This window comes from Panulirus ornatus, chromosome 63 (genome assembly GCF_036320965.1).
Source record: "Panulirus ornatus isolate Po-2019 chromosome 63, ASM3632096v1, whole genome shotgun sequence".
NCBI lineage: Eukaryota > Metazoa > Arthropoda > Malacostraca > Decapoda > Palinuridae > Panulirus > Panulirus ornatus.
This window is the reverse complement of record NC_092286.1, coordinates 1725208-1750136: the sequence shown is the minus strand read 5'-3', so window position 1 is coordinate 1750136 and position 24929 is coordinate 1725208. Positions and strand designations below refer to the sequence as shown.

Genomic DNA, 24929 nt, shown 5'->3' with positions numbered 1-24929 from the left:
TATTCAATCCCATCGCCACCTCGCTACACATGAAAGGACAACCCACTCCCCCGCACACGTGAGAGGTAACGCTAGGAAAAGACAACAAAGGCCACATTCGTTCACACTCAGTCTCTAGCTGTCATTAATAATGCACCAAAACCACAGCTTCCTTTCCACATCCAGGCCCCACAAAACTTTCCATGGTTTACCCCAAACACTTCACATGCCCTGGTTCAATCCACTGACAGCACGTCGACCTTGGTATAACACATCGTTCCAATTCACTCTATTCCTTGCACGCCTTTCACCCTCCTCCATGTTCAGGCCCCGATCGCTCAAAATCTTTTTCACTCCATCCTTTCACCTCCAACTTGGTCTCCCACTCTCCTCCTTCCCTCCATCTCTTACATATATATCCTCTTTGTCAATCTTTCCTCACTCATTCTCTCCATGTAACCAGACCATTTCAATACACCCTCTTCTGCTCTCTTAACCACACTCATTTCATTACCACAAATCTCTCTTACTCTTTCATTACTTACTCGGTCAAACCATCTCAAACCACATACTGTCCTCAAACATCTCATTTTAAACACATCCACCCTCCTCCGCACACCCACAACCACTATTCCTTCAAACAATCATTTTTGCTTTCCAAGATAATGTTCTCGCCTTCTACATATTTTTCAATGCTCCCAGAACTTTCGCCCCCTCCCCCACCCTGTGACTCACTTCCACTTCCATGGTTCCATCCGCTGCCAAATCCACTCCCAGATATCTAAAACGCTACACTTCCTCCAGTTTTTCTCCATTCAAACTTACCTCCCAAATGACTTGTCCCTTAACCCTAATGTACCTAATAACTTAGCTCTTGTTCACATTTACTCTCAGCTTTCTTCTTTCACACACTTTACCAAACTCAGTCACCAGCTTCTGCAGTTTCTCACCCAAATCAGCCACCAGTGCTGTATTATCAGCGAAAAAAGTGACTCACTTCCCAAACCCTCTCATCCATAAAAGACTGCATACTTGCCCCTCTCTCCAAAACTCTTGCATTCACCTCCCTAACAACCCCATCCATAAGCAAATTAAACAACCATGGAGACATCACGCATCCCTGCTGCAAACCAACATTCAGTGGGAACGAATCACTTTCCTCTCTTCCTACACATACACATGCCTTACATCCTCGTAAAAACTTTTCACTGCTTCTAGCAATTTGCCTCCCACACCATATACTATTAATACCTTCCACAGAGCATCTCTATCAACTCTATCATATGCCTTCTCCAGATCCATAAATGCTACATACAAATACATTTGCTTTTCTAAGTATTGGCACATATGCACCTGGGCATGAGAAGAAAGATCAAGAGAGGCAAGTATTTTGGGAGCAGCTGAGTGAGTGTGTTAGTAGTTTTCATGCACGAGACCGGGTTATAGTGATGGGTGATTTGAATGCAAAGGTGAGTAATGTGGCAGTTGAGGGAATAATAGGTGTCCATGGGGTGTTCAGTGTTGTAAATGGAAGTGGTGAAGAGCTTGTAGATTTATGAGCTGAAAAAGGACTGGTGATTGGGAATACCTGGTTTAAAAAGAGAGATATACATAAGTATACGTATGTAAGTAGGAGAGATGGCCAGAGAGCATTATTGGATTATGTGTTGATTGATAGGAGCGCGAAAGAGAGACTTTTGGATGTTAATGTGCTGAGAGGTGCAACTGGAGGGATGTCTGATCATTATCTTGTGGAGGCGAAGGTGAAGATTTATATAGGTTTTCAGAAAAGAAGAGAGAATGTTGGGGTGAAGAGAGTGGTGAGAGTAAGTGAGCTTGGGAAGGAGAGTTGTGTGAGGAAGTACCATGAGAGACTGAGTATAGAATGTAAAAAGGTGAGAACAAAGGACGTAAGGGGAGTGGGGAAGGAATGGGATGTATTTAGGGAATCAGTGAAGGATTGTGCAAAAGATGCTGGTGGCATGAGAAGCGTGGGAGGTGGGCAGATTAGAAGGGGTAGTGAGTGGTGGGATGAAGAAGTAAGATTATTAGTGAAAGAAGAGAAAGGCATTTGGACGATTTTTGCAGGGAAATAATGCAAATGACTAGGAGATGTATAAAAGAAAGAGGCAGGAGGTCAACAGAAAGGTGCAAGAGGTGAAAAAGAGGGCAAATGAGAGTTGGGGTGAGAGAGTATCATTAAATTTTAGGGAGAATAAAAAGATGTTTTGGAAGGAGGTAAATACAGTGCATAAGACAAGGGAGCAAATGGGAACTTCAGTGAAGGGGGCTAATAGGGAGGTGATAACAAGTAGTGGTGATGTGAGAAGGAGATGGAGTGAGTATTTTGAAGGTTTATTGAATATGTTTGATGATAGAGTGGCAGATATAGGGTGTTTTGGTTGAGGTGGTGTGCAAAGTGAGAGGGCTAGGGAGAATGATTTGGTAAACAGAGGAGAGGTAGTAAAAGCTTTGCGGAAGATGAAAGCCAGCAAGGCCTTCTACGACATGTGAGGAATGCGTGGGAAGTATTCTTTCTCCCCCGTCCCCAGGGATAGAATTATATATGTGGTAAAGATCAAAGGATGCATGTACGAGAAGCCTTTTCCACATGGCTCTAAATCACCAGCTTTGTCACAGCATTACCCTCACTGATCTATGTAAATGATTTTCCTGGAGGTGTGAACTCTTACCTAAATATGTTTGCAGATAATGTAAAGGTCATGAAGGATATGAAAAGCATGGAGGACTGCATCATTGTACAAGGGGACCTTGACAATCCCCAAAGTTGTTCTGATATCTGGTTGATATCTGACAGGAGACAAGCATCATGAATCTACTAGTAAGTAAGATAAAGATTGCATCATCCAGAAATAGAACCTTTACAAACTCCAAAGATGTTCTGATATGTGGCTGATGAGGTTTAATCTGAGTAAAAGTAAAGTAGTGAGGATGGGTCACAGTGAAAGAAGGCCTTGATATATCATCTAATGGGAAACAAGCTTTAGGAATCTATATGTGATAAAGACTTGGAAGATGACACTGTCCCTTACCTGTCAGTAGGAGTTCCACCTTGAGAAAAAACTCAAGACCAAAAAGTCTGCTAGCATATATCAGAAAAGCACATAAGTTTATAGGTAAGAAACTATTTAGCAAGCTATTCACATCATACATAAGGCTCAAACTAGAAAATATTTCTCAAGTGTGATCACCGCACTTAAAGAAAAGCACAATGGTTCCACAAGCCAAGTTACAAGGAAAGGCCAGAGGCTTTAAATTTGCCCAATAGGAAGAGAAAAGAGTGAAAAGCAATCCATCACAACCTTTAAATTCTCAAAACAGACTGATGATGAAGACAGTGAACTCTTCCATAGATGGAGGGATAGGGCAACCATAGTACAGAACATGAAATTAGTCAAAAAAATTGTTAGAGAAGATGTAAAAACATACTCTCATAGTATAAGTGGTAGATAAATGGAATAAAATGATTGAAGACATTGTTAATGCAAGCAGAATACATAAATTTATTAGGTTATCTGACATAGAATGTTCAAAAGATGGGGCCCAAAGATTGTAAAGCTTTTTCCCCATACTGTAAAAACAGGTAATTATAAAGAAACAGTTACACGCACACACAAAGGAAATGGATGACTAACTGCAGAGGAGATATTACCGAAGTGAGAGACCATGTTTTTAAGGAAAATAGGTCATGTGTAACAACCTCTTTAACTTCTCCATAAGACTGAGCGCTGTCTCAACAAAAGGTAAGGCTGAGTGGATTGTTTCTACTGCTTTTACAACCTGAAAGTGTTTGACGATGTACTACATGAGTGGCTGATCATGATGATGAGTCACCAAGCAGGAATATATGGGACACTCCTTCAATGGATAAAATATTATCTTACTGAAGGATAACAAAGACGAATGTTAAAGGAACCTTCTCAAAATAGGCTGTGGTCACCAATGGAGTGCTGCAGAGTTCTGTTCTGGGACCATTACTCTTCTTGATTCATGTGAATGACCTGCAAGAAGAATGGACTCCTACTTGAACATATTTGCATATGATGTAAAAGTGAGGTGGGAAGTGAAAAGTGAGCAGGACTGCATCAACTTAAAGGGGACCTAGACAGACTCAAAACTTGGTCTGATAACATGGTTGATGAAGTTCAACCTCAGCAAATGTAATGAAGATGGAACAGAGTGAAAGATGGCCTCAATATGATTATTAACTAGCAAGATATAAACTTCAGGATTCTGTTCTTAAGGAACTTGCATGCTGACATCATCCATAGCCTCTTGCCAGAGTCCTACATTAAGAGACTAGTAAAGGAGATATACCGTTTGCTAACAAATATTAGAAAAGCTTTCAGGAAGGAATTCATGTCTTACATAAGACTGTAAACTAAAACTTGCTTCTCAAATTTGGTTAACACACCTACAAAAGTACAGAGTTAATAGAAAAGGTCCAAAGGAAGGCAACAAAGATGGTACCAGAATTATGTTAGCTGAATCACAGAAATTTTCTCACCATGAAAGACAGAAGAGTTATGACCTGATCACAACCTTTAAGTTTTCAAATAGGATTGATGATGAAGACAATGAACAATGCTTTGAAATATGTTGGGAGAGGACAACCACAGGAATCATCATGATATTAAGCTGGACACTTGTACTGAAGATGTAAAGGAGTACTTCTATGGTAATAGAGTGCTAGATGAACAGTATAAACGGAAAGAGGACATAATAAATGTGGACACCACTGAGAAGTTTAAAAGGCTGCAAAATAGTATAGGATATTCAAGATATGGGGGTTCAATAAATGTAACACTCCTTCCTCATACAAGTGCCTTAATTATAAGTACTTAACTACAATGTCCACAAAGTACACTGTTTGCCTCCATATATTTTCAAAGGCAATACACGGCTAAAGATTTACTGTGCATTATTTTTTTTTATTATACTTTGTCGCTGTCTCCCGCGTTTGCGAGGTAGCGCAAGGAAACAGACGAAAGAAATGGCCCAACCCCCCCCATACACATGTATATACATACGTCCACACACGCAAATATACATACCTACACAGCTTTCCATGGTTTACCCCAGACGCTTCACATGCCTTGATTCAATCCACTGACAGCACGTCAACCCCGGTATACCACATCGCTCCAATTCACTCTATTCCTTGCCCTCCTTTCACCCTCCTGCATGTTCAGGCCCCGATCACACAAAATCTTTTTCACTCCATCTTTCCACCTCCAATTTGGTCTCCCTCTTCTCCTCGTTCCCTCCACCTCCGACACATATATCCTCTTGGTCAATCTTTCCTCACTCATTCTCTCCATGTGCCCAAACCACTTCAAAACACCCTCTTCTGCTCTCTCAACCACGCTCTTTTTATTTCCACACATCTCTCTTACCCTTACGTTACTCACTCGATCAAACCACCTCACACCACACATCGTCCTCAAACATCTCATTTCCAGCACATCCATCCTCCTGCGCACAACTCTATCCATAGCCCACGCCTCGCAACCATACAACATTGTTGGAACCACTATTCCTTCAAACATACCCATTTTTGCTTTCCGAGATAATGTTCTCGACTTCCACACATTCTTCAAGGCCCCCAGAATTTTCGCCCCCTCCCCCACCCTATGATCCACTTCCGCTTCCATGGTTCCATCCGCTGCCAGATCCACTCCCAGATATCTAAAACACTTCACTTCCTCCAGTTTTTCTCCATTCAAACTCACCTCCCAATTGACTTGACCCTCAACCCTACTGTACCTAATAACCTTGCTCTTATTCACATTTACTCTTAACTTTCTTCTACAACACACTTTACCAAACTCAGTCACCAGCTTCTGCAGTTTCTCACATGAATCAGCCACCAGCGCTGTATCATCAGCGAACAACAACTGACTCACTTCCCAAGCTCTCTCATCCCCAACAGACTTCATACTCGCCCCTCTTTCCAAAACTCTTGCATTTACCTCCCTAACAACCCCATCCATAAACAAATTAAACAACCATGGAGACATCACACACCCCTGCCGCAAACCTACATTCACTGAGAACCAATCACTTTCCTCTCTTCCTACACGTACACATGCCTTACATCCTCGATAAAAACTTTTCACTGCTTCTAACAACTTTCCTCCCACACCATATATTCTTAATACCTTCCACAGAGCATCTCTATCAACTCTATCATATGCCTTCTCCAGATCCATAAATGCTACATACAAATCCATTTGCTTTTCTAAGTATTTCTCACATACATTCTTCAAAGCAAACACCTGATCCACACATCCTCTACCACTTCTGAAACCACACTGCTCTTCCCCAGTCTGATGCTCTGTACATGCCTTCACCCTCTCAATCAATACCCTCCCATATAATTTACCAGGAATACTCAACAAACTTATACCTCTGTAATTTGAGCACTCACTCTTATCCCCTTTGCCTTTGTACAATGGCACTATGCACGCATTCCGCCAATCCTCAGGCACCTCACCATGAGTCATACATACATTAAATAACCTTACCAACCAGTCAACAATACAGTCACCCCCTTTTTTAATAAATTCCACTGCAATACCATCCAAACCTGCTGCCTTACCAGCTTTCATCTTCCGCAAAGCTTTCACTACCTCTTCTCTGTTTACCAAATCATTTTCCCTAACCCTCTCACTTTGCACACCACCTCGACCAAAACACCCTATATCTGTGCATACAAGCATATAAAGCTCTCAGGTTGAAAACGTCGTACTAGTTGCTGAGATTAGTGTTAGTAATAGTGTGAGCACTAGAAATCCATCTCATTGTGCTTCCAGCTGTCTTGAAGGAAGGATGTTCTTTCTCTGCCCTTCCCAGCTGCCACTTTATTTTGGACATTTTGCTTCTGGGCACTGTATTACTTTTGCAGGTGATTCAAGATGGTTGGCTCTTACCTTTTTAAGGAGAAGAAAGCCTGAATTCTCACCAGGAAACAAGAAAATGTAGGTAAATATAAAATTTAATGGCACACTGAGTGACCAGAATGCAGAATTAGGGAACCTGTTCCTACAACATCTCATTAGTGCCTCACCTCATTAAGGGATCAAAACCCTAATGATCAGACATCTATAGATTGTAATCAAGGCCAAAGGAGAGATGACAAAGTACTAAAATATTAGTGTGACATCATCTTTGAAAGTGTAAGGGGGGAGAAAGTTTTTTGTGAACACTGCAAACTACGCACATAAATATCAGCAATAACAAACAGGTGCTAACTGCAAACCAACAATATCCTTTGAGTTATTACAAATAACTGCAAGTAGATTTTGCTTGAGACAGGGTTAGCAAGTAGTGCTCACCATACATCTTGCTTGTTTCAAAATGCCAAACATGGGTTGCTGAGCCATGCAATTAAATACCTAGCAAGTGGTTAACAAAAGGTGAAACATACATGCCTCAACAATACAGCAAGAAGTATATAGGTTTCTAGCATTTGTCTTGTGTGATAAACTGACCCTGGAGAGAAAATGACACAGTTCAGGGAGACATGTAAAAGGTAAACTTTATTCCTGAAAAGAATAAGAGGTTTTCTAACTTACTTTGGGTCAGGGGAGTCTGGTAAAGGCTTCATTGAAAGCTTGCAAAGTGAGCGAAACACCAAGAATGCATCTTTCTGTAGAGTATGAGACAGCTTTGCTGTCATGGCTGTGTCTCCCTCTGTCATGGTGTTTATACTCTCCTGCAAGATTTTGAAAAGTATCAGTCACTGTTAAAGTAATAATTATCAACCCACTATACCTACAGACATGAATATTAGCAACAACAAACAGGAGCTAATTGCAAACCAACAATATCCTTTGAGTACCTACAAATAACTACGAGTAGATTTTGCCTGAGACAGGCTTAGCAAGTACATCTTGCTTGTTTCAAAATGCTGTTGTCTTTCACTACAACACAGCTGTTATAATGACTGGTTTTAGGTTGATCCAATGATTTGTTTAACCAGGTGCACAGCAATTATTTGAAGATTTCAAAACCATTCTATAGACATACTTCATATTTCACAAGGTAGAAAACTGATGTTTCAATTATTCTAGCAAGCCATTCATATTTCTTAAACTATGGTCTAGTCAATATATTTTCAAGGATACATGTAGGTTTAATTGCTTTATTTCTAACTATATCTGAGGAGTTTATCTTTTTTTATGTGATAGTAAAGATGGCACTTCCACCTGGAATCCTGTACATCTGCTTTTTGTTCCTCTATTTGCTATCACACATAGATTATGATATAACTCTCCCTTATTTCAAGAATATACAGTTGGACTTAAAGACTTTCATGGTAACTTATCGGTACAATATCATCAATTGTACTTCTGAAGTACTTCTCAATTTTACCTAAGCTTACTCATTTAATTCTTTTGGTAGGTCATTTGGTAGGTCATCAAAATACAGCAATATTCAATTCATATTATGTATTCATTGAACAATCTGGGGCCTGAACATGCAGGAAGGTGAAAGGCATGCAAGAAATAGAGTGAATTGGAATGATGTGGTATACCGGGGTCGATGTGCTGTCAATGGATTGAACCAGGGCATGTGAAGCATCAGGGGTAAACCATGGAAAGTTTTGTGGGGCCTGGATGTGGAAAGGGAGCTGTGGTTTCAGTGCATTATAACATGACAGCTAGAGACTGAATGTGAACAAATGTGGCCTTTGTTGTCTTTTCCTTGCACTACCTCACGCACATCAGGGGGGAGGGGGTTGTTATTTCATGTGTGGCAGGCTGGCGATGGGAATGAATAAAGGCAGCCAGTATGAATTATGTACACGTGTATATATGTATATGTCTGTGTGTGTATATATATATGTATACGTTGAGATGTATAGGTATGTATATTTGCATGTGTGGACGTGTATGTATATACATGTGTATGTGGGTGGGCTGGGCCATTTCTTTCGTCTGTTTCCTTGCGCTACCTTGTTAACGCAGGAGACAGCAGCAAAGCAAAATCTAAAATATATGATATATGAACAATCATCATCAGCTTTCTATCTCTCATTATGATCTTCATATAGGTGTATATGTTGATATGTATGTGTACGTATATGTGCATGTATGGGGGTTTATGTTTATATATGTGTATGTGAGTGGATGGGCCATTCTACATCTGTTTCCAGGTACTACCTCACTGATGCGGGAAGCAGTGATCAAGTATAATAAAAAGTGTGTGAAAGGATAAAGTTGATAGTAAATGTGATAAAGGGTTGAGAGACAAGTTAATTGGGATTTAAGTTTGAAAGAAGGAAAATTGGAGGAAGTGAAGTGTTTCAGATATCTGGGAGTGGACTTAGCAGTGAATGGAACAATGGAAGCGGAAGTGAGTCACAGGGTGGGTGAGGGAGTAAAGATTCTGGGAGCAATGAAGAATCTGTGGAAGGAAAAAAACATTATCTCGGAAAACAAAAATGGGTATGCTTAACAAAAAATAGTAGTTCCAACAATGTTATATGGTTGCAAGGTATGGGCTGTAGACAGGTTTGTAAGGAGGAGGGTGCATGTGTTGGAAATGAAATGCTTGAGGGCAGTATGTGGTGTGAGATGGTTTGATTGAGTAAACAGTGAAAGGGTATGAGAGAGGTGTGGAAATAAAAAGAGTGTGGTTGAGAGAGCAGAAGAGGGTGTGTTGAAATGGTTTGGACATATGGAGAGAATGAGTGAGGAAAGGTTGACAAAAAGGATATATGTGTCAGAGGTGGAGGGAACAAGGAGAAGCAGGAGACCAAATTGGAGGTGGAAGGATGGAGGAAAAAGATTTTGAGCGATTGGGGCCTGAACATACAGGAGGGTGAGAAGCGTGCTAGGAATAAAGGGTATGAGAGAGGTGTGGAAATAAAAAGAGTGTGGTTGAGAGAGCAGAAGAGGGTGTGTTGAAATGGTTTGGACATATGGAGAGAATGAGTGAGGAAAGGTTGACAAAAAGGATATATGTGTCAGAGGTGGAGGGAACAAGGAGAAGCAGGAGACCAAATTGGAGGTGGAAGGATGGAGGAAAAAGATTTTGAGCGATTGGGGCCTGAACATACAGGAGGGTGAGAAGCGTGCTAGGAATAAAGTGAACTGGAATGATGAGGTATATCAGAGTCGACATGCTGTCAATGAACTGAACCAGGGTATGTGAACCGTCTGGAGTAAACCCTGGTGAGGTCTGTGGGGCCTGGATGTGGATATGGAGCTGTGGTTTTGGTGAATTATACATGACAGCTAGAGACTGAATGTGAACGATGTGGCTTTTTTAGTCTTCCACTACTTCGCTAACGCGGGGAGTAATGATGCTGTTTCCTGTGGGGTGAGGTAGCAACAGAAATGGATGACAACAATAGAGTATGAATATGTATATATGTATATGTCTGTGAATGTGTGTGCATATGTATGTATATGTGTGTGTATAGGGGTTTATGTACATATATTTGTCAGCTTGGGAAGGAGACTTGTGTGAGGAAGTACCTGGAGAGACTGAGCACAGAATGGATAAAGGTGATAACAAAGGACGTAAGGGGAGTGGGGGAGGAATGCGATGTATTTACGGAAGCAGTGATGGCTTGCGCAAAAGATGCTTGTGGCATGAGAAGCGTGGGAGGTGGGTTGATTAGAAAAGGTAGTGAGTGGTGGGATGAAGAAGTAAGATTATTAGTGAAAGAGAAGAGAGAGGCATTTGGACGATTTTTGCAGGGAAAAAATGCAAATGAGTGGGAGAGGTATAAAAGAAAGAGGCAGGAGGTCAAGAGAAAGGTACAAGAGGTGAAAAAGAGGGCAAATGAGAGTTGGGGTGAGAGAGTATCATTAAATTTCAGGGAGAATAAAAAGATGTTTTGGAAGGAGGTAAATAAAGTGCATAAGACAAGGGAGCAAATGGGAACTTCAGTGAAGGGGGCTAATGGGGAGGTGATAACAAGTAGTGGTGATGTGAGAAGGAGATGGAGTGAGTATTTTGAAGGTTTCTTGAATGTGTTTGATGATAGAGTGGCAGATATAGGGTGTTTTGGTCGAGGTGGTGTGCAAAGTGAGAGGGTTAGGGAAAATGATTTGGTAAATAGAGAAGAGGTAGTAAAAGCTTTACGGAAGATGAAAACCGGCAAGGCAGCAGGTTTGGATGGTATTGCAGTGGAATTTATTAAAAAAGGGGGTGACTGTATCGTTGACTGGTTGGTAAGGTTATTTAATGTATGTATGACTCATGGTGAGGTGACTGAGGATTGGCGGAATGGTTGCATAGTGCCATTGTACAAAGGCAAAGGGGATAAAAGTGAGTGCTCAAATTACAGAGGTATAAGTTTGTTGAGTATTCCTGGGAAATTATATGGGAGGGTATTGATTAAGAGGGTGAAGGCATGTACAGAGCATCAGATTGGGGAAGAGCAGTGTGGTTTCAGAAGTGGTAAAGGATGTGTGGATCAGGTGTTTGCTTTGAAGAATGTATGTGAGAAATACTTAGAAAAACAAACAGATTTGTATGTGGCATTTATGGATCTGGAGAAGGCATATGATAGAGTTGATAGAGATGCTCTGTGGAAGGTTTTAAGAATATATGGTGTGGGAGGCAAGTTGTTAGAAGCAGTGAAAAGTTTTTATCGAGGATGTAAGGCTTGTGTACGTGTAGGAAGAGAGGAAAGTGATTGGTTCTCAGTGAATGTAGGTTTGCGGCAGGGGTGTGTGATGTCTCCATGGTTGTTTAATTTGTTTATGGATTGGGTTATTAGGGAGGTGAATGCAAGAGTTTTGGAAAGAGGGGCAAGTATGCAGTCTGTTGTGGATGAGAGCTTGGGAAGTGAGTCAGCGTTGTTCGCTGATGATACAGCGCTGGTGGCTGATTCATGTGAGAAACTGCAGAAGCTGGTGACTGAGTCTGGTAAAGTGTGTGAAAGAAGAAAGTTAAGAGTAAATGTGAATAAGAGCAAGGTTATTAGGTACAGTAGGGTTGAGGGTCAAGTCAATTGGGAGGTAAGTTTGAATAGAGAAAAACTGGAGGAAGTAAAGTGTTTTAGATATCTGGGAGTGGATCTGGCAGCGGATGGAACCATGCAAGCAGAAGTGAATCATAGGGTGGGGGAGGGGGCAAAAATTCTGGGAGCCTTGAAGAATGTGTGGAAGTCGAGAACATTATCTCGGAAAGCAAAAATGGGTATGTTTGAAGGAATAGTGGTTCCAACAATGTTGTATGGTTGCGAGGCGTGGGCTATGGATAGAGTTGTGTGCAGGAGGGTGGATGTGCTGGAAATGAGATGTCTGAGGACAATATGTGGTGTGAGGTGGTTTGATCGAGTAAGTAATGTAAGGGTAAGAGAGATGTGTGGAAATAAAAAGAGTGTGGTTGAGAGAGCAGAAGAGGGTGTTTTGAAATGGTTTGGTCACATGGGGAGAATGAGTGAGGAAAGACTGACCAAGAGGATATATGTGTCAGAGGTGTAGAGAATGAGGAGAAGTGGGAGACCTAATTGGAGGTGGAAAGATGGAGTGAAGAAGATTTTGAGTGATCGGGGCCTGAACATGCAGGAGGGTGAAAGGTGTGCAAGGAATAGAGTGAATTGGAACGATGTGGTATACCGGGGTCGACGTGCTGTCAAGGGATTGAACAAGGGCATGTGAAGCGTCTGGGGTAAACCATGGAAAGTTCTGTGGGGCCTGGATGTGGAAAGGGAGCTATGGTTTCGGTGCATTATTACATAACAGCTAGAGACCGAGTGTGAATGAATGGGGCCTTTGGTGTCTTTTCTTAGCGCTACCTCGCACACATGAGGGGGAGGGGGTTGTTATTCCATGTGTGGCAAGGTGGTGATGGGAACAAATAAAGGCAGACAGTATGAATTATGTACATGTGTATATATGTATATGTCTGTGTGTGTATATACATGTGTACATTGAGATGTATAGGTATGTATATTTGCGTGTGTGGATGTGTATGTATATACATGTGTATGTGGGCGGGTTGGGCCATTCTTTTGTCTGTTTCCTTGCGCTACCTCGCTAACGCGGGAGACAGCGACAAAGCAAAATAAATAAATAAATAAATAAAAGAATAAATAAATATTTGTATATGAGTGGATGCGACATTCTTTTTTGTCTGTTTTCTGGCACTACCTCGCGAATGCGGAAAACAGCGATTAAGTATAATAATAGCAATAATAATAATACAGAATGGAAAAAGGTGAGAACAAAGGATGTAAGGAGAGTGGGGGAGGAATGCGATGTATTTACGGAAGCAGTGATGGCTTGCGCAAAAGATGCTTGTGGCATGAGAAGCATGGGAGGTGGGCAGATTAGAAAGGGTAATGAGTAGTGGGATGAAAAAGTAAGATTATCAGTGAAAGAGAAGAGAGAGGCATTTGGACGATTTTTGCATGGAAATAATGCAAATGACTGGGAGATGTATAAAAGAAAGAGACAGGAGGTCAAGAGAAAGGTGCAAGAGGTGAAAAAGAGGGCAAATGAGAGTTGGGGTGAGAGAGTATCAATAAATTTTAGAGAGAATACGAAGATGTTTTGGAAGGAGGTAAATAAAATGTGTAAGACAAGGGAACAAATGGAAACTTCAGTGAAGGGGGCTAATGGGGAGGTGGTAACAAGTAGTGGTAATGCGAGAAGGTGATGGAGTGAGTATTTTGAAGGTTTATTGAATGTGCTTGATGGTAGAGTGGCAGATAGAGGGTGCTTTGGTCAAGGTTGTGTGCAAAGTGAGAGGGTTAGGGAGAGTGATTTGGCAAACAAAGAAGAAGTAGTAAAAGCTTTGCAGAAGATGAAAGTCGGCAAGGCAGCGGGTTTGGATGGTATTGCAGTGGAATTTATTAAAAAAGGGGGTGACTGTATTGTTGACTGGTTGGTAAGGTTATTTAATGTATGTATGACTCATGGTGAGGCGCCTGAGGATTGGCGGAATGCTTGCATAGTGCCACTATACAAAGGCGAAAGGGATAAAAGTGAGTGCTCAAATTACAGAGGTATAAGTTTGTTGAGCATTCCTGGGAAATTATATGGGAGGGTATTGATTGAGAGGGTGAGGAAATGTACAGAGCATCAGATTGGGGAAGAGCAGTGTGGTTTCAGAAGTGGTAGAGGACGTGTAGATCAGGTGTTTGCTTTGAAGAATGTATGTGAGAAATACTTAGAAAAGCAAATGGATTTGTATGTAGCATTTATGGATCTGGAGAAGACATATAATAGAGTTGATAGAGATGCTCTGTGGAAGGTATTAAGAATATATGGTGTAGGGGGCAAGTTGTTAGAAGCAGTGAAAAGTTTTTATCGAGGATGTAAGGCTTGTGTACGTGTAGGAAGAGAGGAAAGTGATTGGTTCTCAGTGAATGTTGGTTTGCAGCAGGGGTGTGTGATGTCTCCATGGTTGTTTAATTTGTTTATGGATGGGGTTGTTTGGGAGGTGAATGCAAGAGTTTTGGAAAGAGGGGCAAGTATGCAGTCTGTTGTGGATGAGGGAGCTTGGGAAGTGAGTCAGTTGTTGTTCGCTGATAATACAGCGCTGGTAGCTGATTCATGTGAGAAACTGCAGAAGCTGGTGACTGAGTTTGGTAAAGTGTGTGAAAGAAGAAAGCTGAGAGTAAATGTGAATAAGAGCAAGGTTATTAAGTACAGTAGAGTTGAGGGTCAAGTCAATTGGGAGGTAAGTTTGAATGGAGAAAAACTGGAGAAAGTGAAGTGTTTTAGATATCTGGGAGTGGATTTGGCAGCGGATGGAACCATGGAAGCAGAAATGAATCATAGGGTGGGGGAAGGGGCGAAAATTCTGGGACCGTTGAAGAATGTGTGGAAGTTGAGAACATTATCTCGGAAAGCAAAAATGGGTATGTTTGAAGGAATGGTGGTTCCAACAACGTTATATGGTTGCAAGGCATGGGCTATGGATAGAGGTGCGCGGAGGAGGGGGGATGTGCTGGAAATGAGATGTTTGAGGACAATATGCGGCGTGAGGTGGTTTGATCGAGTAAGTAATAATAGGGTATGAGAGATGTGTGGTAATAAAAAGAGTGTGGTTGAGAGAGCAGAAGAGGGTGTTTTGATATGGTTTGGTCACATGGAGAGAATGAGTGAGGAAAGATTGACCAAGAGGATATATGTGTCTAAAGTGGAGGGAACGAGGAGAAGTGGGAGACCAAATTGGAGGTGGAAGGATGGTGTGCCACAGGTATTGAACAATCAAGGCCTGAACATACAGGAGGGTGAAAGGCATGCAAGGAATAGAGCGAATTGGAATGATGTGGTATACCTGGGTCGACGTGCTGTCAATGGATTGAACCAGGGCATGTGAAGCAGCTGGGGTAAACCATGGAAAGTTTTGTGGGAGCTGGATGTGAAAAGGGAGATGTGGTTTCAGTGCATTACACAGGACAGCTAGAGACTGAATGTGAATGAATGTGGCCTTTGTTGTCTTTTCCTAGCACTACCTAGCATGCACACGGGGGCCAGGGGGTGCCATTTCATTTGTGGCGGATTGGCAGCGGGAATTGATGAAGGCAGCATGTATGAATATGTACATGTGTATATATGTATATGTCTGTGTATGTATATGTACGTATATGTTGAAATGTATAGGTATGTATATATGTGTGTGTGGGCATTTGTGTATATACATGTGTATGTGGGTGGGTTGGGCAATTCTTTTGTATGTTTCCTTGCACTACCTCACTATCATGGGAGACAGCAATAAAGTGTAATAATGAAAAAAAATAATATACATACATATACAAATACAGACATATACATCTCTTTTTCATACTATTCGCTATTTCCCACATTAGCGAGGTAGCATTGAGAACAGAGGACTGAGCCTATGAGGGAATAGCCTCACTTGGCCCCCTTCTCTGGTTCTTCTTTTCGAAAATTAAAGATGAGAAGGGAGGATTTCCAGCCCCCTGCTCCCTTCCCCTTTAGCCACCTTCCACAACATACGGGGAACATGTGAGAAGTATTCTTTCTCCCTTATCCCCAGGGATAAGAGACATATATATATATATATATATATATATATATATATATATATATATATATATATATATATATATATTATCCCTGGGGATAGGGGATTAAGAATACTTCCCACGTATTCCCTGCGTGTCGTAGAAGGCGACTAAAAGGGGAGGGAGCGGGAGGCTGGAAATCCTCCCCTCTCGTTTTTTTTTAATTTTCCAAACGAAGGAACAGAGGAGGGCCAGGTGAGGATATTTCCACAAAGGCCCAGTCCTCTGTTCTTAACGCTACCTCGCTAATGCGGGAAATGGCGAATAGCTTAAAAGAAAAAAAAGAAAATATATATATATATATATATATATATATATATATATATATATATATATATATATATATACACATGTACATATTCATACTTGTTGCTTTCATCCATGCCCATCGCCAACCCGGCACATGGGAAATAGCATCCCCTCCCCTCTAGTGAGGTAGCACCAGAAGGTTTGTATGTGGCATTTACTGATTTAGAGAAAGCATATGATGGAGTTCATACAGATGCCTTGTGGAAGGTCTTAAGAATGTACGGTATGAGAGGAAAGCTGCTCAAAGCATTGAAAAGTTTTAATCAAGGGTGAAAGGCATCTGTACGAGTAGGAACAGAGGAGAGCAAATGGTTCCAAGTGAAGGCTGGTCTGTGGCAGCAGTGTGTGATGTCACCATGGTTGTTTAATTTGTTCATGGAGAGGGTAGTGAGGGAGGTACATGTGAGGGTCTTGGAGATAGTAGTAAGTATGCATGTCTGTAGAGGATGAGAGTGCCCAGGAAGTGAGCTAGTTGTTGTTTGCTGATGATAAAGCACTGGTGGATGATTTGAGTGAGAAACTGCAGACAATGGTATGAATTATGTACATGTGCATATATGTATATGTCTGCATTTGTATATATATGTATGCGTTGAAATGTATAGGTATGTATATGTGCATGTGTGGACGTGTATGTATATACATGTGTATGTGGGTGGGTTGGGCCATTCTTTAGTCTGTTTCCTTGTGCTACCTTGCTAACACGGGAGACAGCGACAAAGTATGATAAATAAATATATAATTTGTCCCAACAATATTATAGAGACAAGAGGAATGAGCTATAGATAAGGCTGTGTGGAGGGGGATGGATGTATTGGAAATGAAATGCTTTTTGATAATATGTGGTGTGAGGTGGTTTAATAGAGTAAGTAATGAAATGGTAAGAGAAAGGTGTGGTAATAAAAAGTGTAGCTGAGAAAGCTAAAGTGTGTGCTGAAACAGTTTAGAGATATGGAAATAATAAGCAAAGAAAAGATGAGAGTGAGGATATATATGTTAGAAGAGAGTGGAAAAGGGAGAATGAAGAGACCAGATTGGAGATAGAAGGGTGGAATGAAGAACATTTTGAGCCTAAACATGAAGGAGGGTGAAAGGCATGCAGAGGATAGAGTAAATTTGAATGATATGGTACACAGGGATCAACATGTCATCAAAGGAGTGAAACAGGCATATGAAGCGTTCAAGGTAAACCATGGAAAGGTCTGTGGGGCCTGGTTGTGTATGGGGAGCTGTGGTTTCAGCATATTACATATGACAGTTAGAGAATGGATGTGAGAGGAAGCTGCTTTTTTCATCTGTTCCTGGCACTACCTTGCTAATATAGGAAATGGCAATCAATGATGAAAAAGTAGACTTATAATGTACCTGAGCTGTATGTATCTTAACATTTCATTCACATTTTCTAATGAAAATTACATTGAAAATCTCCCCCAGGAACATATCCTCCCACATCGTTATCCTCGTCAATCCTATTGTAAAATGTGATTCACTATCCAGATTTTGTTTAAAATGAATCACCCAAGAACAGATTCCCAATATGAAGTGGGGACAAGGTGTTTATGTTCTAGTCTCATAATGTACAGATACTATTATCAAAATGTTATGGCATGGATGTCCAAATTCATAAAAAGTAATTTTCATATCATCTTAACCATCTAATCCAAGATCAAAGTGGCTTCAATGTAATTTATAACAAACCTTCACATAAAAATGCACATAATTTCATCATAACACACTGGTATAACTTATCATAAAAGAGATATAGTCAAGACAGACTTTTTCTGTAAAGATGAATTATTCAACCTTGAAAACCCAGTCACAGTGACCTCAAAGTAGTAAACAACATAACTACACAAAATCTGTACATATAAGTCTATGACTGATATCTTCAACAGAAAAAAAAAAGGTATTTGCCAGACAGGTATAGTCCATAAAAATTACCATTATTTGACCTTGACTTTAAAATATAAAATCATGCAGATCATTACATGGTATGCGACATAACTTCATATTACAATAAACATTGTTCTAATTATCATGTCGCTACCTTCAACTGTAAAAATTTTTCAGTTCTAACATTATTGAATTATATCAAAAATGAAAAAAAATATTTTATATTCTTTATCATACTAAATCACCATCTCCCACGTCAGTTAGGTAGTGCATGGAAACAGACGAGGAATGGCCTAATCCACCCACATACACATGTATATACATAAATGCCCATATATGCACATATACATACATATACATTTCAACATATACATACACAGACATATACATATATACACATGTGCATACTCATACTTGCTGCCTTCATCCATTCCCATCACCACCCTGCCACACATGAAATAGCATCTCCCCCTCCAATGAGGATAAACATAACAACAGTATTAAATCTTATGGGGATATTATAAAGAAAATGGTCAAGCAACAGGTGACATCAACACGCACCTGTGAGGGCACCCTGGTGATGGAAGTTGGGGTGAGGGGAGGATTGGAGGCAACAGAGTCACTACGTTGTTCTGTCGATAATGGGGACACATCTTCCTGACCTGTATCCTGTGGAACACCAGAAGCTGACACATTACCATCATCAGCTTCCAGAGAGCATGATTCTAGGGGATCTTGTGTAGGTGCATCCAAAGCTTCAAAGCTGTTTACTTCATTACCATTGACACTGCCAATGTCTGAACAACCATTCTTCAAAACTGTATCCTCTGTTGATACAACTGTGAGAGAAAACATCAGGAATGAATATGGAAGCATGAAACAAATACTAGACATAAGTTGATGCAATTAACCCTGCACCTGGGTGAGCACTGCCTTGAGCTGTCCCTATCTGCTGTACCAGACCAGACGTTTTATACACTCATTTTTTTTTCACTACTGGTCATCATCTCCTAACTACAAATGCAAACCAGTAACATCACCACTACTGTAATTCAGGTTACAATATCTAATGGCCATCACAAAATAGAACCATTCCATCAGATGATCCAACTGCACTCAGTGGTATCACCTCCAATGCACTTATAAAGTGGGGGGACAGATGGAAATGTCTGAAGGTACAGTAGTACTGATGATTTCATATGGATGGCTTATACATGAGAATGTAAGGAATAGGGTAAATAAGTTAAAAATCTAATATATGGAGGCAATAAGTGGCATAAGTGCTTATTGAGTAAGAAATGATAGGGTAAGACAAATGTGTGATAATAAGAAGAGTATGGATGAAACAGTTGAAGAGGCTATATGAAAAAACTGAGACAAAAGTTGACATAGAGGGTATAAGAGTCAGAAATGTAGGATACAAGGAGAGGGGAAGGGGGAACCAAACTGGAGATGGAAGGATGGAGTGAATAAGGTTTTGAGTGCATGGAGGCTGAACATGCAGGAAGGTGTACAAAATGCTGGGAATTGAGTGAACTGGAGTGGTGTGGTTTTCAGGGGTTGACTTGCTGTCTGTGGATTGAACCAGGGCATCTGATATGGCCTGACGAAACTACAGAAAGTACAGTAGGGACTGGATGTGGATAGGGGGTTATTTTGGTGTATTACACAAGAAGATAAGGAATGGATGTAAACAAATGAAGCCACTTCTTTGTTCCTATACTGACCTCCCTAAAATGGGAACTTAAGAATACAATAATTTTCATACCTCAATGCCATTTCTCACATTAGTGAGGAAGTGCCAGGAACACACAAACTAAGGCCACATTCACTCACATCCATTCTCTAGCTCTCAAAAGCACTCCACCAAAACACAGCCCCCTTTTCACAACCAGGCCTACAGACCTTTCTGTAGTTTCCCCTGGCCATTTCACATGTCTTGGTTCAATCAACAGACAGCACGTCGACCCAATTCACTCTATCACATGCACACCTTTCACCGTCCTAAATGTTTAGGCCCCAGTCACTCACAATCTTTTTCATCCCATCCTTCCATCTCCAATTTGGTTTCCTTCTTCTCATCCTCTTCACTTCAAACAAATATATCCTCTTTGTCAATCTCTCCTCACTCATTCTCTTCATATGTCCAAACCATTTCAGCACACCCTCTTCAGCTTTCTCAACCACACTTTACTAATCACTACATCTCTCTCTTACCCTTCTATTACTTACTTAATAATGTCACCTCACACTACATATTGTCTTCAAATATTTCATTTTCAACACCATCCTCCTCCACACATCCTCACCTATAGCCCATACCTCATATCCATACATCATTGTTAGGACTACTAGGCCTTCAAATATATTCATTCTTGCCCTCCCATACAACAAACTCTCTTTCTAAAATTTCCTCAGTGCTATGGAAACCTTCATTCTCTCACCTACCCTGTGACTTGCTTCCACTTCTGTGGTTCCAATCATCACCATGTCCACTCCCAGGTATCTAACACAATTCACTTCCTCCAATTTTTCTCCAATCATACTCACAACCCAACAAACCTGTCCCTCAACCTGCTAAACCTAATAAAACCTAATAACATTCCCTTTATTCACACTTACTCTCAACTTCCTCCTTTCAAACAGTCTTCCAAACTCAGTCACCAACTTCTGCAGTTTCTCACTTGAATATGCCATCAGCAATGAATCAACAACAAACAAATGACTCACTTCCCATGCCCCCCTCATCCTCTGCACACTACATACTTGTTCCTCACTCCTTGCTCTTACATTTACCTTCCTCATCACCCCATCCATAAACAAATTCAACAGCCACACCCTTGCCACAGACTTTCACTTGGAACCACTCACTCTCCTCTCTTCCCAATCATACATATGCCTTAAACCCTTGATAAAAATTTCCCTCTGCTTCTAAAACCTTTCCTTCCACACCATATATCCTTAAAACCTTCCCCAAGGCACTTCTATCAACCCTACCATATGCTTTCTCCAGATCCATAAATGCAACAAAAAAATCTTTGTTTCTCTAAGTATTTCTCTAATACATTCTCCAAAACAAACACCTGATCCACATATCTTCCATGACTTCTGAAACCACACCGTTCCTCAACAATCGGATGCTTTTTACATGTCTTCACCACTCTCAATCACTGCTGTCCAATATAACTTACCAGGTACATACAACTAATCTATGCCTTTGTGGTCTGAACACTCATCTCTATCCTCCTTGCCATTATACATTGGCACAAAAATGCATTCCAATAATCCTCAGACACCTCACCATGATCCATATATACAATGAAAATCCTAACTAATCAATCAACTGCAAAATCAGCCCCTTTCTTAAAAACATTTAACTGTTTTATCTTCCACCCAAGGTGCCTTGCCAAATTTCATCTTACAGAAGGCTTTCACTACCTCTTCTCTCTTCACCAAACCACAATCCGTGACTCTCACTTCATATACCACTCTGACTGAAGTATTCTCCATCTGTCACCTGTCACATTCAACAATCCATGAAAATACTCACTCAAGCTCCCCCTCACTTCATCACTACCTGCTATCACTTCCCCCTTGCCCCCTTCACCAATACTACCATTTGTTATCTTGTCTTATGCATATTATCTATCTCCTTTCAAAACATCTTTTTATCCTCCCTAAAGATTAATGATACTCTCTCACCCCAACTCTCAAATGCACCGAAACCACAGTTCCCTTTCCTCATCCAGGCCCCAGAGACTTTTCCATTGTTTACCCTACACACTTCACATGCCCTGGTTCAGTCCACTGACAGCACGTCGACTCCGGAATACCACATCGTTCCAATTCACTCTATTCCTTGCACGCATTTCAACCTCCTGCATGTTCAGGCACTGATTGCTCAAAATCTTTTTCACTCCATCCCTCTACCTCCAATTTGGTCTCCCACTTCTTGTTTCCTCAACCTCTGACACATATATCCTCTTTGTCAATCTTTCCTCACTCATTCTCTCCATATGTCCAAAATTATTTTAACACACCCTCTTCTGATTTCTCAACCACACTCTTTTTATTACCACACATCTCTCTTACCCTTCCATTACTTACTCGATCAAACCACCTCACACCAAATATTGTCCTCAAACATTTCATTTCCAACACACCCACCCTCCTCCGTTCAACCCTATCTACAGCCGATGCCTCGCAAACATATAACATTGTTGGATACTACTACTCCTTCAAACATACCCATTTTTGCTCTCCGAGATAACGTTCTCACTTTCCACACATTCTTCAACGCTCCCAGAACCTTCACCCCCTCCTCACCCTATAACTCATTTCCACTTACATGGTTCCATCCACTGCTAAGTCCACTCCCAGATATCTAATACACTTCATTTCCTCCAGTTTTTCTCCATTCAAACTTACCTCCTAATTAACTTGCCCCTCAACCCTACTAAACCTAATAACCATGCAAATATTCACATTTACTCTCAAATTTCTCCTTACACACTTTACCAAACTCAGTCACCAACCTCTGTAGTTTCTTACCCGAATCAGCCACCAGCACTGTACCATAAGTGAACAACAATTGACTCACTTCCCAGGCCCTCTCATCCACAACAGGCTGCATAATTGACCATCTCTCCAAAACTCTTGCATTCACCTCCCTAACAACCCAATCCATAAACAAACTGAACAACCATGAGGACATCATGCACCCCTGCCGCAAACCAACATTCACTGGGAACCAGTCACTCTCCTCTCTTCCTACTCGTATACATGCCTTATATCCTTGGTAAAAACTTTTCATTACCTCTAGCAACTTACCTCCTAGAGCATATACTCTTAATACCTTCCACAAAGTATCTCTATTAACCCTATCATATGCCTTTTCCAGATCCATACATGCTACATATAAATCCATCTGTTTTTCCAAGTATTTCTCACATACATTCATTCCCAGGTATTTCTCACATACATTCTTCTCCCCTATCCCTGGGGATAGGGGAGAAAGAGTACTTCCCAAGCATTCCTCATGTGTCGTAGAAGGCGACTAGAGGGGACAGGAGCAGGGGGCTAGAAATCCTCCCCTCCTTGTATTTCAACTTTCTAAAAGGGGAAACAGAAGAAGGAGTCACGCGGGGAGTGCTCATCCTCCTCGTAGGCTCAGATTGGGGTGTCTAAATGTGTGTGGATGTAACCAAGATGTGAAAAAAGGAGAGATAGGTAGTATGTTTGAGGAAAGAACCTGGATGTTTTGGCTGCGAGTGAAACGAAGCTCAAGGGTAAAAGGGAAGAGTGGTTTGGGAATGTCTTGGGAGTAAAGTCAGGGGTTAGTGAGAGGACAAGAGCAAGGGAAGGAGTAGCACTACTCCTGAAACTGAAAGTGGATGAAGAGAGATGGGTGATTATTGGTGCATATGCATCTGGGCATGAGAAGAAAGATTATGAGAGGCAAGTGTCTTGGGAGCAGCTGAATGAGTGTGTTAGTGGTTTTGATGCACGAGACTGGGTTATAGTGATGGGTGATTTGAATGCAAAGGTGAGTAATGTGGCAGTTGAGGGAATAATTGGTATACATGGGGTGTTCAGTGTTGTAAATGGAAATGGTGAAGAGCTTGTAGATTTATGTGCTGAAAAAGGACTGGTGATTGGGAATACCTGGTTTAAAAAGCGAGATATACATAAGTATACGTATGTAAGTACGAGAGATGGCCTGAGAGCGTTATTGGATTACGTGTTGATTGATAGGTGCGCAAAAGGGAGACTTTTGGATGTTAATGTGCTGACAGGTGCAACTGGAGGGATGTCTGACCATTATCTTGTGGAGGTGAAGGTGAAGATTTGTATTGGTTTTCAGAAAAGAAGAGAGAATGTTGGGGTGAAGAGAGTGGTTAGAGTAAGTGAGCTTGGGAAGGAGACTTGAGTGAGGAAGTACCAGGAGAGACTAAGTACAGAATGGAAAAAGGTGAGAACAAAGGACGTAAGGGGAGTGGGGGGAGGAATGGAATGCATTTAGGGAAGCAGTGATGGATTGTGCAAAAGTTGCTTGGGGCATGAGAAGCGTGGGAGGTGGGCAGATTAGAAAGGGTAGTGAGTGGTATGGATGAAGAAGTAAGATTATTAGTGAAAGAGAAGAGAGAGGCATTTGGACGATTTTTGCAGTGAAATAATGCAAATGAGTGGGAGTTGTATAAAAGAAAGAGGCAGGAGGTCAAGAGAAAGATGCAAGAGGTGAAAAAGAGGGCAAATGAGAGTTGGGGTGAGAGAGTATCATTAAATTTTAGGGAGAATAAAAAGATGTTTTGGAAGGAGGTAAATAAAGTGCGTAAGACAAGGGAGCAAATGGGAACTACAGTGAAGGGGGCTGATGGGGAGGTGATAACTAGTAGTGGTGATGTGAGAAGGAGGTGGAGTGAGTATTTTGAAGGTTTATTGTATGTGTTTGAGTGGCAGATATACGGTGTTTTGGTCGAGGTGGTGTGCAAAGTGAGGGGGTTGAGGAAAATGATTTGGTAAACAGAGAAGAGGTAGTAAAAGCTTTGCGGAAGATGAAAGCCAGCAAGGCAGCGGGTTTGGATGGTATTGCAGTGGAATCTATTAAAAAAGGGGGTGACTGTATTGTTGACTGGTTGGTAAGGTTACCTAATGTATGTATGATTCGTGGTGAGGTGCCTGAGGATTGGCGAAATGCTTGCATAGTGCCATTGCACAAAGG

General features: G+C 41.1%; 1 protein-coding gene across 2 annotated transcripts in view; it reads right to left on the bottom strand.

Moving 5' to 3' along the window:
• Sec71 (ADP ribosylation factor guanine nucleotide exchange factor Sec71) overlaps positions 1–24929 on the bottom strand; it is a 399392-nt gene that overhangs the window by 301603 nt on the left and 72860 nt on the right. For both annotated transcript variants that reach the window (XM_071656502.1, XM_071656503.1), the window contains exons 8-9: positions 18770–19047; positions 7578–7717 (exon numbers count right to left, since the gene is read on the bottom strand). In XM_071656502.1, coding sequence (XP_071512603.1) covers positions 7578–7717; positions 18770–19047 — 418 coding nt within the window. The remainder of the gene's footprint in view (positions 1–7577; positions 7718–18769; positions 19048–24929) is intronic.